Source organism: Heptranchias perlo, chromosome 9, assembly GCF_035084215.1.
Source record: "Heptranchias perlo isolate sHepPer1 chromosome 9, sHepPer1.hap1, whole genome shotgun sequence".
Taxonomy (NCBI): domain Eukaryota; kingdom Metazoa; phylum Chordata; class Chondrichthyes; order Hexanchiformes; family Hexanchidae; genus Heptranchias; species Heptranchias perlo.
The window spans coordinates 28,720,876-28,735,056 of NC_090333.1; the positions used below are offsets into that span (position 1 = coordinate 28,720,876).

At 41.8% G+C, this 14,181-nt stretch overlaps 1 protein-coding gene across 1 annotated transcript in view; it reads left to right on the plus strand.

Annotated features, from left to right (window-relative positions):
- Positions 1–14,181, plus strand: part of LOC137324987 (uncharacterized) — a 73,697-nt gene that overhangs the window by 45,042 nt on the left and 14,474 nt on the right. The window contains exons 11-13 of the mRNA XM_067989686.1: positions 2,536–2,768; positions 4,720–4,796; positions 6,806–6,889. Coding sequence (XP_067845787.1) covers positions 2,536–2,768; positions 4,720–4,796; positions 6,806–6,889 — 394 coding nt within the window. The remainder of the gene's footprint in view (positions 1–2,535; positions 2,769–4,719; positions 4,797–6,805; positions 6,890–14,181) is intronic.

Genomic DNA, 14,181 nt, shown 5'->3' on the forward strand with positions numbered 1-14,181 from the left:
GGGCGAGCAAAGACATCAATTCTAGAGGATGCCTTCCAGGTTGCCGATTTCAAGGGTCCAGATATGTAACTTTAATTCTTAGTATTTCATTCATTTCTGATTGTTTTCATTTAATTTTTTTTGTTTTATTTTTCTGCTGGCACTTAGCTTCTCATGAGCATTTGTAACAATTCTCTGAATATATGTTTCCCCCTCTGCACCATTACCACCACCAAAGAGTTCCTAATGGGAAACTATGTGTTTGGATGGTTAAGAAGACCAATAGAGAGATGCCAGGCACATCAAGCTGCACAAAAGCTGCTCTGTCCTGATCTACCAGGACCCACACATCTGCATCTGACCATGGTTTTGTAGATTAGTGGATATAGATGCTCCTCTTCCTAAAGGAAGCTGAGACAGCAGACCTGACGGTACCACTAAGATATTGACTAACTATAATATTGGATGCTTTCTTGGAACCACCTCGACCACAAAGCACCATGCTTTCAGTGGCAGTGCATGAACCAAGAGGTGCCAGATTGACCAATGTTATTGTGTTGCTAAAATGTGACCAACATATCTGCAGGCCCTGGCACACCTATCTGGCTGTGACCATGGAGAACTGCCTCCACAGCGTTTGGGTAAATAGAGGGGCAGATGCACAGCTGTGCCATCTGCTGAAAAGATGCCTGCAGCTACCACATAGTATAGGTCTGACACATCAGTGAGAGTAATGGTCAGCTGTGGCCTGAAACTTGGCTCCATCTCCTTGCAGACATGCTGCAATATTGACCTATGGTGTAATGGGCACAGAGAGCAACCCTCCTTACAAGCCTCCTGCAGCACCACCTCCACTTCAGTAACCATCAGACATGGGGTCAGGTGCTTTATGGTGCACAGAACAATTCCAGCCCGTAATATGTAAGACCAAAATTCAAACAGCACAAGAAAAATCATGACTTTAATTCCAATTGCAGCATCTAGGAATAGTCACTTTGGAACTGGAGCTGTCATTTTTTTTCTACATGGGGGAGAAAAAAACACAATTGTTAATCCAATGCTAAAGTTGGTACAATAAAGGCAAATTTACATTTCTCTTATGTGGTACTGTGTATTGTGAACAGGCACTTTATGAAGTATTCTGCAGTGAACTGGTGCAATGAACGCTGTAATTTGCCCTCCCACAATAAGCAGAGGCAGCCAGACTGCGTATCATCCTATCAGAAGAATTGTATTGAAGCATGGAAAAGTGGTCCCCCAGAGACATCCGAGAACAGAAGACCAGTGGTAAAAAGTACAAAGAGAGAAGTTTAAAAACTAAAACCTATAATTGTTTGAAGATGGGTCCTGCCAAAAATTCTGCACCTTTGCCCTCAATTCCACCCCCCTTCCCAACTGCTTGCTTAGGCTGAAAATGACAATACGCTTTCTTGATCTTATTGTGAGTTTGAATCTCCATTACCTGGTCTAACGCCAAGACTGCTAACTTACACTTTTGTCCCTGCCTCACCCATCACTGCCTACATCTTATCATGCTCACCTGTCACCCCTGTGCTTGTTGACCTGCTTCTGGATCCCACAGAACATTGATTTCAAAACTGTCATTCACATCCTCATCTACAAATCCCCCCATGACCTTGCACTTCCTTACCTCTGCAATCTCGTCCAGTCCTCCCTACATCCCAACCTGTACTCTTTGATCTTCTGACTCTGGCCTACTTGTGGCTCCCCCACCCCCATGCTCCATCAATGATAGCAGAGCCTTCCACCATGATGCAATCTGGAATTCTCTTTCTCAACGTAACTGCCTTGCTACATCTTTCTCCACCTTCAAAAATCACCTCAAAGCACACCTTTCTGACCATGCTTTCGGCTAGTTGCCCTAATACTTCCTCCAACTACCATTTGGTATGTGACCCCCCAACATCAGGACTTTACACTATGCTAATGGTTCTACATTATAAATTCTGTATTTGTCAAACTGAGGGATATTGGTGCTTGAGGGATGTATTAAGCATTCTCACGTATGCACCCAAACTAAAAAACATACCCTAACCTGAAAAGCATTCACCAACCCAAGAAGTGTCCATTTTCACCAACTATGAGTTCCATATGAAAGGAGCTTGGGCACTTTCAACCCAGCTCCTTGTGAGCACCAGTGCAAATCACAATAAGCCAATAATTTGGCACAAGATCTTGGTCTTACCTTGAAAATACCACATTGTTATTGGGGGGATGCTCTTCTGAGCAGAAACTTACTCCATATAATTAGAAAAAAATGTTTTATGTCTAGTTAGTGCCATGGAGACCTAATGGGGGAAAAGGAAAAAATATTTGAAAAAGACACAGTAGAAATGAAAATCTGCTTGCTTCAAAATGAAAAATATCTTGAAAACAGGACTGGAGGATCGAATTCTCAGAAAAATAATGATGGCTTGACAAATGTGGGAGACAGTTAAATGTTTGTGGGGAAGGTGAGGAAGTGCAGTAGGAGGAAGGGTAAAAATGGAAAAAGACAATGACTTGCATGTTATGTATTTCAATTCTTGCTTTCAGTTGTTAATGGCTCCCATAAGAAGCTTCCACTGAAAGACCAACCAAGAAGAGAGGCCGTCAATTCAGTTTCCATTAAATCAGCCGATAATTGCTTCACAGAATCTTGCAACGTTGATACACAGTGGCCTTCACCATGCAAGTCAGACCCCATTTATGCTCCTCACGATCTTCAACAGCACAGAATGGGCAGAAAGAGATGTTCTATTGTACATTCACACAACAACCAAAATCAGGTGCAATTAACTCATATCTCTATAATGGTTTAAAGGAGCTTTACACCTCCACACTAGTGGTAAGAGAACACTGAGAGTGTAATTGTACTTCCAATAATCCATCAGTTAAACCTCTTTAAAAGAATTATTCTATTGTTGAGGAATCTCAAGATCCACCAGTGCAGACATTTTCAATATGACCAGAGTTGAGCAGACCGCAGCTGCACAGTGATGGCCTTATCATTAGTTACATCTGGCTGCCTGTAATTGGAGTACACTAGGCAATGAGTTAAGAATATTGATAATTTGAAATCTGTTGCCAGTTGCTTTTTAATAGCCCTGATTTCTGCTGTTTACCAGCTCACCTCAGTTGTGTTATTAAAGACGCAACATACAGGATGAGCAAAACATTGAGTTTTGCAGGGTTATTTTAGTGGTGGTGGTGGCCCAATTTATTTGATACCAATTAGAAAATTTCAGTTCAACTGTACTCCAATACGTGTGCACCTTCAGGACAGGAAAGAAGAAAATGGGAGGGGCAAAAAAAATGGCTACAGCTTTCTTTAGGAGGTTTAAGTATTAAATACAATGAATACCCAATCTGCCAAACTATCCTCCAGTGTAGAGTTTAACACTAATGTATACTTCACTATATACCTACTAGGGCTATGTGCACCATCCATTCATAATGAGTGGGCAGAGAATGTTCTACATTCTAGCAATATATAAATAAATATGGTGTATGGCAGTCTTTATATGAATGTGTGATTTAAGTACAGATTAAGTGCTTAACTGCCACAACACTCGTTATCTCTGACCCTTCTGTTTTCAACAGTCATCTCAGCCATCTGTACGGCCCATGTCAGCATCATTTAAGCAAACTCCATGGGTCGAATGTGATTGTAAAGCAAAAGCAGAGAACAAAGTGGGAATGAAACCACAGACCATCATAATGACAAACACTGCTGCAGAATCAGAAATGTTGAGATGTATAGAACCTCTTCTGTTTTGTGGGTTTCTGGCAGATGTCCCTCTCATCTGCTCAGAAGAGCAGGTTAAAATTGGAACAGCAGGATGGGTGTAGGACATTGGTGGGTGAGTTCCACGGGTGATTATAACTTCCTGCCCACTTGGTTTTTGCCGAGCAGGCAAGGTTAAAATTGCCCCTTAAGTGTCAGCAGGCTATTTGGCCACAAATCATCACAGCTGAATCATGTGCACTTCCAGTAGGAATCCCTGGATGGCAATCAGGAGTAGGAACTCTGGCTGATTGTTCCATTCTGACCCCTACTACTGGCCCAGTTGGGACTAGCTATTTCAACATAGGCCAGGAATCCAATCTGGAACACTACTGTTCAATATTTCACAGCTACTCATTACCTTAACTAGCTGAGCTATCAGAAGCCTCAGAAATTATTTTAAGCTCTTTATTAAAAAGAAAAATGAATCAAATAGGTTGTTTAAATAGAATCATACTTTCAATGAAAAAACAATATTTAAATTTGCAAAAAATGTATATTGCACTGGATTGTAGCATCTGGTATGATGTATGTTCGCCATGCTTGTTTAGAACATGGAGCAGCAACTGAATCTGTCTGAAAGTTCCTCAGCTTGGAGGTATCATCCTTTTTGTATGCAAAATTCTTATTCCTCCTGAAAGAGAATCGGTTGTCCTGGTAGAATGAAGTGACACTTGCCATCATAACATTGTCATGTCTGCCACTGGGACTGCTGTGTTTTAGAAATATCTTCAATAATTGAGTTATTCATGTGACTATCACATCTGCTCCAGTGCAAACTTTCAGAGCTTCCAATATGGCAAATCTGAAGCTAATTGAGCTTGTTCAGAAATTTCCCAAAACTACAACACTGTCCCAAAAGAAGTTCAAAAACACAGGATCCTCTAACTGACCAGGATTCTTCTTCACTTGCCTTGATTGTATTTGTTATGTTTTCTATTTGTGCTCAACAGGGACAAACAGAGCTGGAAACCCTGTATATAAATGACAACGTTGAACAAACAGATAAAGCAACTAAGGCAGAAATATGGTAAAAGACCCTTTCTCTTGTTCTTTCCTTGATCATATATTGACTTGTAGCTCTCCGTGCCCCCCGCCCCACCCCCTGAAAAAAGGTGCACTGAAGTGGCTTAGTGGCAACTAATATTTTCCCTAGCATACTGTGCATCTTCTACAATCCAGCAGCTGCCCCATATCTAGGTAAACAATAGTAATAAGGGAATCCTAGCCACTTTGTGTGTGTGTATATATAATATATATACATACATATACAACAGCTTACTGGAATGTACTATGTGCCACCAGATGATGATCCTTATCTTCTGAAGGCAGATGAATATACATTTTATCAAAAAGAGGCTCAGGCTATAAACCAACAGAATTTATTTAACAGAACAAGTAAATGAACAGTACTCATTACTGCAATTTTAAATTTTAATTACCTCTATAATGTTTATTAAAACAATAAAATATGCTTTTCCGTGACCTATCAACATATATTGAACCATGAAAACTGACATTTACTTCTTACATGGTGAATCACTGTCAGGCTCAAATGAGCTTGGTTTCTGTTGGTTACAGATTGATTGTTTTTCTGGTCCACCGCTACAGTTAAAAGGCCGTTCTAGAAATTTCCAGCCACAGAACTGTCAATCAAAAGGACCACAGCTAATCATTGACCCTGCCTTTTTCCTCCATTCTCACACACAGCCGTCAATCAAAATCACCACTCCAGGCTGATTCTTTGATTCAAACAAAGAACATTAACATTCGCAACCCCTCAAATAATGAGGCAGTGCAAGCCCGCATGCAGCAAGACCTGGACAACATCCAGGCTTGGGCTCATAAGTGGCAAGTAACATTCGCGCCAGACAAGTGCCAGGCAATGACCATCTCCAACAAGAGAGAGTCTAACCACCTCCCCTTGACATTCAACGGCATTACCATCGCCGAATCCCCCACCATCAACATCCTGGGGGTCACCATTGACCAGAAACTTAACTGGACCAGCCACATAAATACTGTGGCTACAAGAGCAGGTCAGAGGCTGGGTATTCTGCAGCAAGTGACTCATCTCCTGACTCCCCAAAGCCTTTCCACTATCTACAAGGCACAAGTCAGGAGTGTGATGGAATACTCTCCACTTACCTGGATGAGTGCAGCTCCAACAACACTCAAGAAGTTCAACACCATCCAGGACAAAGCAGCCTGCTTGATTGGCACCCCGTCCACTACCATAAACATTCACTCCCTTCACCACTGGCGCACAGTGGCTGCAGTGTGTACCATCCACAGGATGCACTGCAGCAATTCGCCAAGGCTTCTTCGACAGCACCTCCCAAACCCGCGACCTCTACCACCTAGAAGGACAAGAGCAGCAGGTACATGGGAACAACACCACCTGCACATTCCCCTCCAAGTCACACACTATCCCGACTTGGAAATATATCGCCGTTCCTTCATCGTCGCTGGGTCAAAATCCTGGAACTCCCTTCCGAACAGCACTGTGGGAGAACCTTCACCACACGGACTGCAGCGGTTCAAGAAGGCGACTCACCACCACCTTCTCAAGGGCAATTAGGGATGGGCAATAAATGCTGGCCTTTCCAGCGAGGCCCACATCCCATGACCGAATAAAAAAAAACGTTCCTTTCAATCACATAGATTGGATGCCATTCATACATTTTTTTGATGCCACTGAACTTCTTCATTTCTTCCCAGGTCCAGCAAATGTGGGACATTGCATTCAGTCACCCCACAACCTGCTCTCAGGCATCTTGGGCCTTTGCTTTAAGAGGTGGATGGCCTTCTGCTCCATACAGTACCATTCTCCTTCACCACACCTCTGAGGCATCATTACTAAAAGTGAGAGTCTTTCCCATGGCCAACCATGGCACACAATACAGAACATTTGCTACACACCCAGCTGCAGCATGACTTAACTGTAAGGGATAGCAGCAAAGCTTTTAAGAGAGGCTGTTTTTTTTATATATGCAGCCAACTAGCTTCCAGGTCTGACTCCTTACGTATGTTTTCCAGGGAGCCCATTCACATTAAGGGGAAAGGCCTAATATCGACACTTGGTCAGGACAGGCTCCACACTGCTGGGATTGGGAAATCGAGGTTAGTGTACAGCTGCGTCACAAAGTACTGGTGTATGGATACACTCTGCAATGTTTCACACGGTGAGTTTCCTGTCTGGATGTACTGTTGGGGAAGAAGCAGCAAACAGGGGAAGATAAGAAAAAAATTGAAAAGTGAGCTACCCAGGCTGATCTTGTGTATCACCTAACTAGTGTTACAGACCAGTATTTGAAAAGGCTGAGAAGCAGGGTGTCTTTCTTACCTGTGTCTAATAAATGACATATAGAGGGAGTGGGGAAATCCATCAAGGAGATAGGAAATAACCAAAAATGGTGGAAATTAAATTTTAAAAATCAATAGAATATATACATGTACCTGGTGAAAATGGGAATGATGGTCAGTATTGGAATGGTTAAATGAAGATGGCTTCTCAAGCTAACATTTACACTTTCTCTGTCTTTCTATATTCAGTCCCTTACCATTACAAAGTGAGGAGAAAGAAAAGCTTGTGCTTGATATTGACTCATTGCTGATGATCGAGAAACAAAAGGCCTCTTCAGAAATGCAAAATGTTTGTAAGCCCGAGGTAGGGATTAATGACAATAAGCCCTGACTCTATATAAAACTCCTTCTAAATGAATCTGAAACATGTTATTCCATTCTTTTAAATTTTATACAGTCCTTGAATTTTTGAAGAGGATTAAGTGGCCCATTTTTAGTATTATGGAGTCTGTACACTGGAAAAACAATTGTTATTTAATTCCTTTTGTATTTTACATCCATTCTCACTCTTTATAATTCCCTTTCACTGTGCCCAATGTTCTGGCCAAGAGAGCAGGCAGGTGACATCTTCCCTTGGCCTCTGCCAACAGCCTAGATCATTGTTTTGTCTGGAATGGAAATTCATCATATGGACAATCAGAGCAGAGATCTTCATCGTAATGCTCTTGTGGGATTTACAATATTTTATAGGATTTTTTAAAAATAGTTTCATGCTGGCACACATTCCCATTGAGAAACAATAAAAGTCTAAAAGCAAAGAAAAATGTGCCTTGTGGAGATAGTGAAATTAGCATATATAACAAAGGGTTAATAATTCTGAGGATTACCACGTGTGAAAACAGCATATAGGATCCCATTCTTATGTTGTTGGCCCAGATACTGTAATCAAAAAAAAAAGTAAGGATTTTTCTTGTGGCTGGCTGCATGCTGATAGATCGTGTATCATCATAAACCAGCAGCTTTTTAAAATTGTATTCTCAGGATATGGGGGTCTCTAGCAAGGTCAGCATTTATTGCCCATCCCTAGTTGCCCTTGAGAAAATGGCAGTGGGCCTTCTTTATGAACCATTGCAGTCCGTGTGGTGAAGGTACTCCTGCAATGCATTAGGTAAGGAGTTCCAGGATTTTGACCCAGCAACAATGAAGGAACGGTGATATATGTCCAAGTCAGGGTGCTGGTGTTTCCATCCACCTGCTGCCCTTGTCCTTCTACGTGGTGGAAGTCATGGGTTTGGGGGGTGCTGTCAAAGAAGCCTTGGCGAGTTGCTGCAGTCCATCCTGTAGACAGTACACACTGTAGCCATGAAGCCAGCTGGCATTTATCCACCTCTTTCTTTCACACTGATAATCTCTATCATCTTCTTCCCCAGAATTTGGAGAGCTTCTTCCTTGTAGAGGGTGTGAAGGCGGATGTTTGAGAATCCTCCGACACCTGTCTTAGTTCTCACTCCATTCCCTAGCCACCGATTCCAACCTGCTCTCTGGCCATTGTCTCAGGCTGAACTAGATTGTTTGCAACCTCGGCTGCCTATTTGATGCATATCTAAGCTTCCATCCCATATCCTCTCCATCACAAAGACCCCCGATTTCCACCTCCATAATATGCCCCTGTCTCATACGTCACTGCCCCTGCCTCAGCCCATCTTCTGCTGAAACCTTCATCCATGCTTTTCTTACCTCCAGACTCGACTGTTCCAGTGCTCTCCTGACTGGCCTTCCATCTTCCGCCCTCCGTAAATTTGAGCTCATCCAAAAATTCTGCTGCCTGTATCCTAACTCGCACCAAGTCCCATTCACCCATCACCCCTGTACTCGCTGACCTACATTGGCTCCCGGTCCACCAACTCCTCGATTTTAAAAATTCTCATCCTCGTGTTCAAATCCCTCCATGCCTCACTCTTTCTTATCTCTGTAACCTCCTCCAGCTCTACAACCCTCCGAGAACTCTGAGTGTGTTCCTCCAACTGTGGCCCCTTGTGCATTCCCCACTTCTTTTGCTCCACCATTGGCGGCCGTGCCTTCAGCTGTCTAGACCTGAAACTCTGGAATTCCCTCCCTAATCCTCTCTGCGTCCCCAGCTCGCTCTCCTCCTTTAAGGTGCTCCTTAAAACCTACCTCTTTGACCAAGCTTTTGGTCACCTGTTCTAATATCTCCTCCTTTGGCTCGGTGTCAACTTTTATCTGATTACGCTCCTGTGAAGCGCCTTGAGGTCTTTTACTACGTGAACAGCACTGTATAAATGTAAGTTGTTGTTGTTTGGGCTGTCCTCTCCTTGTAAAACCCAGGTGTCAGCATGCAGCCTATCATGGCATGTCAGATGCAAGCACGAAACAATTGGATTCCATCTGAGGTTTTCAGGAGGCTGATTGCATGAAAGGCTGTGAGTTAAGGAACACTTCAAGTTGAAGGCTGGAGGTGATAAGGAACAGCACTGCCTCCTGGGCATTGATGATTATCAATTCAGGCATTTTAACACAGTGTGAGAGGAGGTCACAATGACTGGCAGACATGCTTTGTGCAGTACATTCATGGGAGGTGTAGATGGCTCCTCTTACCTTACCTAATCTGATAAGGTTATTAACCTTTATCTGATGCTGAGTTGCTATGCATGGGTAGTGACTGCACTGGGTTCCTCCTTCCACTATTACTGAGCAGCTCTCCTTGGGACTCTGTGTCACTCTGTACCAATCTGAGCCTCCTTCCTCTGACGTAATTCATCCAGCAGCATTTTAATAGCTCCATCAAAGAACTTGAAGGCTCTATGCCTAACTATAGACCTAGCACACATTTTGGTAAAGAAAACTTTGTACTCTATACTCCCAATAAGTAAGCTCCTATTCACTGACTGTCCAGATGGCTGGAGTTCATCCTGATTTATTCAAATTAGGCTAACTATAGCAGGGTTTGTCACTTCACATTAGATGGCCACAAATCGTACCAACACCCTACTCCTGCTCACGATTTTTCACTAACAGTCAATAGTTTTAAACAATTTTACAACACCAAGTTATAGTCCAGCAATTTTATTTTAAATTCACAAGCTTTCGGAGGCTACCTCCTTCCTCAGGTGAACGATGTGGAAATGAAGTCCTCGAAATGAAGTCGCATTTATAATTCACAGAACAATGCTGGTGATAACAGACAGTTTTTTCAACTGCCCGTTGCCAAGGCAATCAGTGTGCAGACAGACAGGTGTTACCTGCCAGGTCTCAGAATATACAAATCACCAAAAAAAACAACAAACAAAAAAAAACAGAGATAGAGAGGTAGAAACATAGAATTTAAAATAAAATTGCTGGACTATAACTTGGTGTTGTAAAATTGTTTACAATTGTCAACCCCAGTCCATCACAGTCAATAGTTTGTGTGTTCTGCATGGTTACCATTGATGTTCAGGGAATATTGATGTAGAACTTTCCTTCAGGAGATTCAATAGGTGGAATAGAATCCGCAATAGCTAGATTGTACATGGTTTGTAGAAGGGAAGGATTGATGGTCTCATTTTATGTCTTGTTTATTCTTACAATGTAATACAAAAATAATTTATTTGGAAAGATGCTGTTGTTTGTTGAAATGTTGCAATGAGTGCAAAAGTTTAAACCATCTAAACAGCTCTGCATCTCCTATTGACACCAGCTAAATTAAGGCATATTCTACGTGCATTTCTAAAAACATAAGAAATAGGAGCAGGAGTAGGCCATATGGCCCATCGAGCCTGCTCCGCCATTCAATAAGATCATGGCTGATCTTCGACCTCAACTCCACTTTTCTGCCCGATCCACATATCCCTTGATTCCCCTAGAGTCCAAAAATCTATCCATCTCAGCCGTGAGTATATTCAATGACTCAGCATCACAGCATACCCCTCTGGGGTAGAGAATTCCAAAGATTCACAACCCTTTGCATGAAGAAATTCCTCCTCATCTCAGTCTTGAATGGCCGACCCCTTATCCTGAGACTATGCCCCCTAGTTCTAAACTCTCTAGCCAGTGGAAACAATCTCTCAGCATCTACCCTGTCAAGCCCCCTCAGAATCTTACATGTTTCAAAGGGATCACCTCTCATTCTTCTAAACTCAGGGGATATAGGCCCATTCTACTTAACCTCTCTTCATAGGACAACCCTCTCATCCCAGGAATTAATCTAGTGAACCTTAGTTGTACTGCCTCCAAAGTAAGTATATCCTTCCTTAGATAAGGAGACCAAAACTGTACGCAGTACTGCAGGTGAGGTCTCACTAAAGCCCTGTACTACTGTAGTAAGACTTCCTTACTCTTGTACTCCAACCCCTTTGCAACAAAGGCCAATATGCCTTTGCTTTCCTAATTGCTTGCTGTACCTACATACTAACTTTTTGTGTTTCTTGTACAAGGACACCCAAGTCTCTCTGAACACCAACATTTAATAGTTTCTCACCATTTTAAAAATATTCTGTTTTTCTATTCTTCCTAACAAAGTGAATGACCTCACAATTCCTCACATTATACTCCATCTGCCACCTTCTTCCCCACTCACTTAACCTGTCTATATCCCTTTGCATACTCTTTGTGTCCTCCTCACAGCTTACTTTTCCACCCAGCTTTGTATCATCAGCAAACGTGGATACATTACACTTGGTCCCTTCATCTAAGTCATTAATATAGATTGTAAATAGCTGAGGCCCAAGCACTGATCCTTGCGGCACCCCACTATTTACAGCCTGCCAACCTGAGAATGACCCGTTTTTCCCTACTCTCTGTTTTCTGTCCGTTAACCAATCCTCTATCCATGCTAATATATTACCCCCAACCCCATGAGCCCTTACCTTGTGTAACAACCTTTTATGTAGCACCTTATCGAATGCCTTTTGAAAATCCAAATATACAACATGCACTGGTTCCCCTTTATCTACCCTGCTAGTTACATTCTCAAAAAAACTCTAATAAATTTGTAAAACATGATTTCCCTTTCATAAAACCATGTTGATTCTGCCTAATCATATTATGATTTTCTAAGTGCCCTGTTATCAATTAATAATGGATTCCAGCATTTTCCCGACAACTGATGTCAGGCTAACTGGCCTGTAGTTCCCTGTTTTTTCTTTCTCCCTCCCTTCTTGAATAGCGGGGTAACATTTGCTACCTTCCAGTCCACTGGGACCATTCCAGATTCTAGGGAATTTTGGAAGATCATAACCAATGCATCCTTATCTTTGCAGCCACCTCTTTTAGACCCTAGGATGCATCAGGTCCAGGAGATTTGTTGGCTTTTAGTCCCATTAGTTTGACCAGTACTTTTTCTCTAGTGATATTAATTGTTTTAAGTTCCTCACTCTCATTTGCCCCTTGGTTCCCCACTATTTTTGATGTGCTTTTTGCTTCTTCTACCGTGAAGATAGATACAAAATATTTGTTTAACGCATCTGTCATTTCCTGATTCCCCATTATAATTTCTCCTGTCTCAGCCTCTAAGGGACCAACGTTTACTTTTGCTACTCTCTTCCTTTTTACATACTTGTAGAAGCTCTTACAATCTGTTTTTATATTTCTTGCTAGTTTACTTCCATATTCTATTTTCTCCCCTTATATCAATTTTTTGGTCGTCCTTTGTTGGTTTCTAAAACTCTCACAATCCTTAGACTTAGTACTCTTCTTGGCAACATTATAGGCCTCTTCTTTCAATGTAATACTCTCCTTAGCTTCTTTAGTTAGCCACGGGTGGATCACTTTTCCCATGGAGTTTTTATTTCTCAATAGAATGTATACTTGTTGAGAATATTGAAATATTTCTTTAAATGTTTGCCATTGCTTTTCAACTGTCAAACTCTTTAATTTAATTTCCTAATTTACCTTTGAAACTCCCCCCTCATACCTATGTAATTGGCTTTATTTAAGTTTAAGACTCTCGTTTCTGACTTAAGTACGTTACTTTCAAACTCAATGTGAAATTCTTTCATATTATAATCACTCTTCCCCAGAGGATCCTTTACTGTGAGATTACCAATTAACCCTACCTCATTACATAATAGAAGATCTAAAATAGCTTGTTCCCTGGTTGGTTGCATGACGTATTGCTCTAGGAAACTATCTCGAATATATTCCATGAACTCGTCTTCCAAACAACCTTTGCCGATTTGATTTGCCCAGTCTATATGCAGATTAAAGTCCCCCATGATGACTGCATTACCTTTGTTACAAGCTCCCATTATTTCATGATTGATACTATGTCCAATGGTATAGCTACTATTAGGGAGCCTATAAACTACGCCCACCAATGTTTTCTGCCCCTGGTTATTTCTAATTTCCACCCATACTGATTCTACTTCCTGATCTTCCGAGCCAAGATCCTTTCTCACCACTGTCCTTATGTCCTTTATTATTAGAGCTACCCCCCCCCCCACCTCCTTTTCCATTCTGCCTGTCTTTTCTAAATGTCATGTACCCTGGAATATTTAGTTCCCAACCTTGGTCATTTTGAAACCATGTCTCTGTAATGGCTATTAGGTCAAACCCATTTATCTCTATTTGTGCAATGAATTCATCTATCTTGTTACGAATGCTCCGTGCATTCAGATAAAGAGCCTTTAATATTGACTTTTTACCATTTTTTCCTTCTTTGACCTTAATTGTTGTTGCACTATTATTGGTAAACTTTCTGTCCCTTCCTGCCACACTCTGCTTATCTTTACCCAAGTCACTACACTGTTCTATTGTCTTAACTTTTCTCATTAGATTTCTAAATTTCCCCTCACCTGACCCACCCCCCTCCCACTTCTTAGTTTAAAGTCCTTTCTACAGCCCTAGTTATTCGATTTGCCAGGATGCTGGCGAATCGAATAACTGGAGCCCATCCTGTCAGAACATCTCCCTCTTTCCCCAGTACTGGTGCCAGTGCCCCATGAATCAAAACCCCTGTCTCCCACACCACTCTTTGAGCCACGCATTTAACTCTCTGATCTGTTTGTCCCTATGCCAATTTGCGTGTGGCTTAGGTAGTAATCCAGAGATTATTATCTTTGAGGTTCTGCTTATTAATTTACTGCCTAGCTCCTCAACCTGTCTCAGCACAA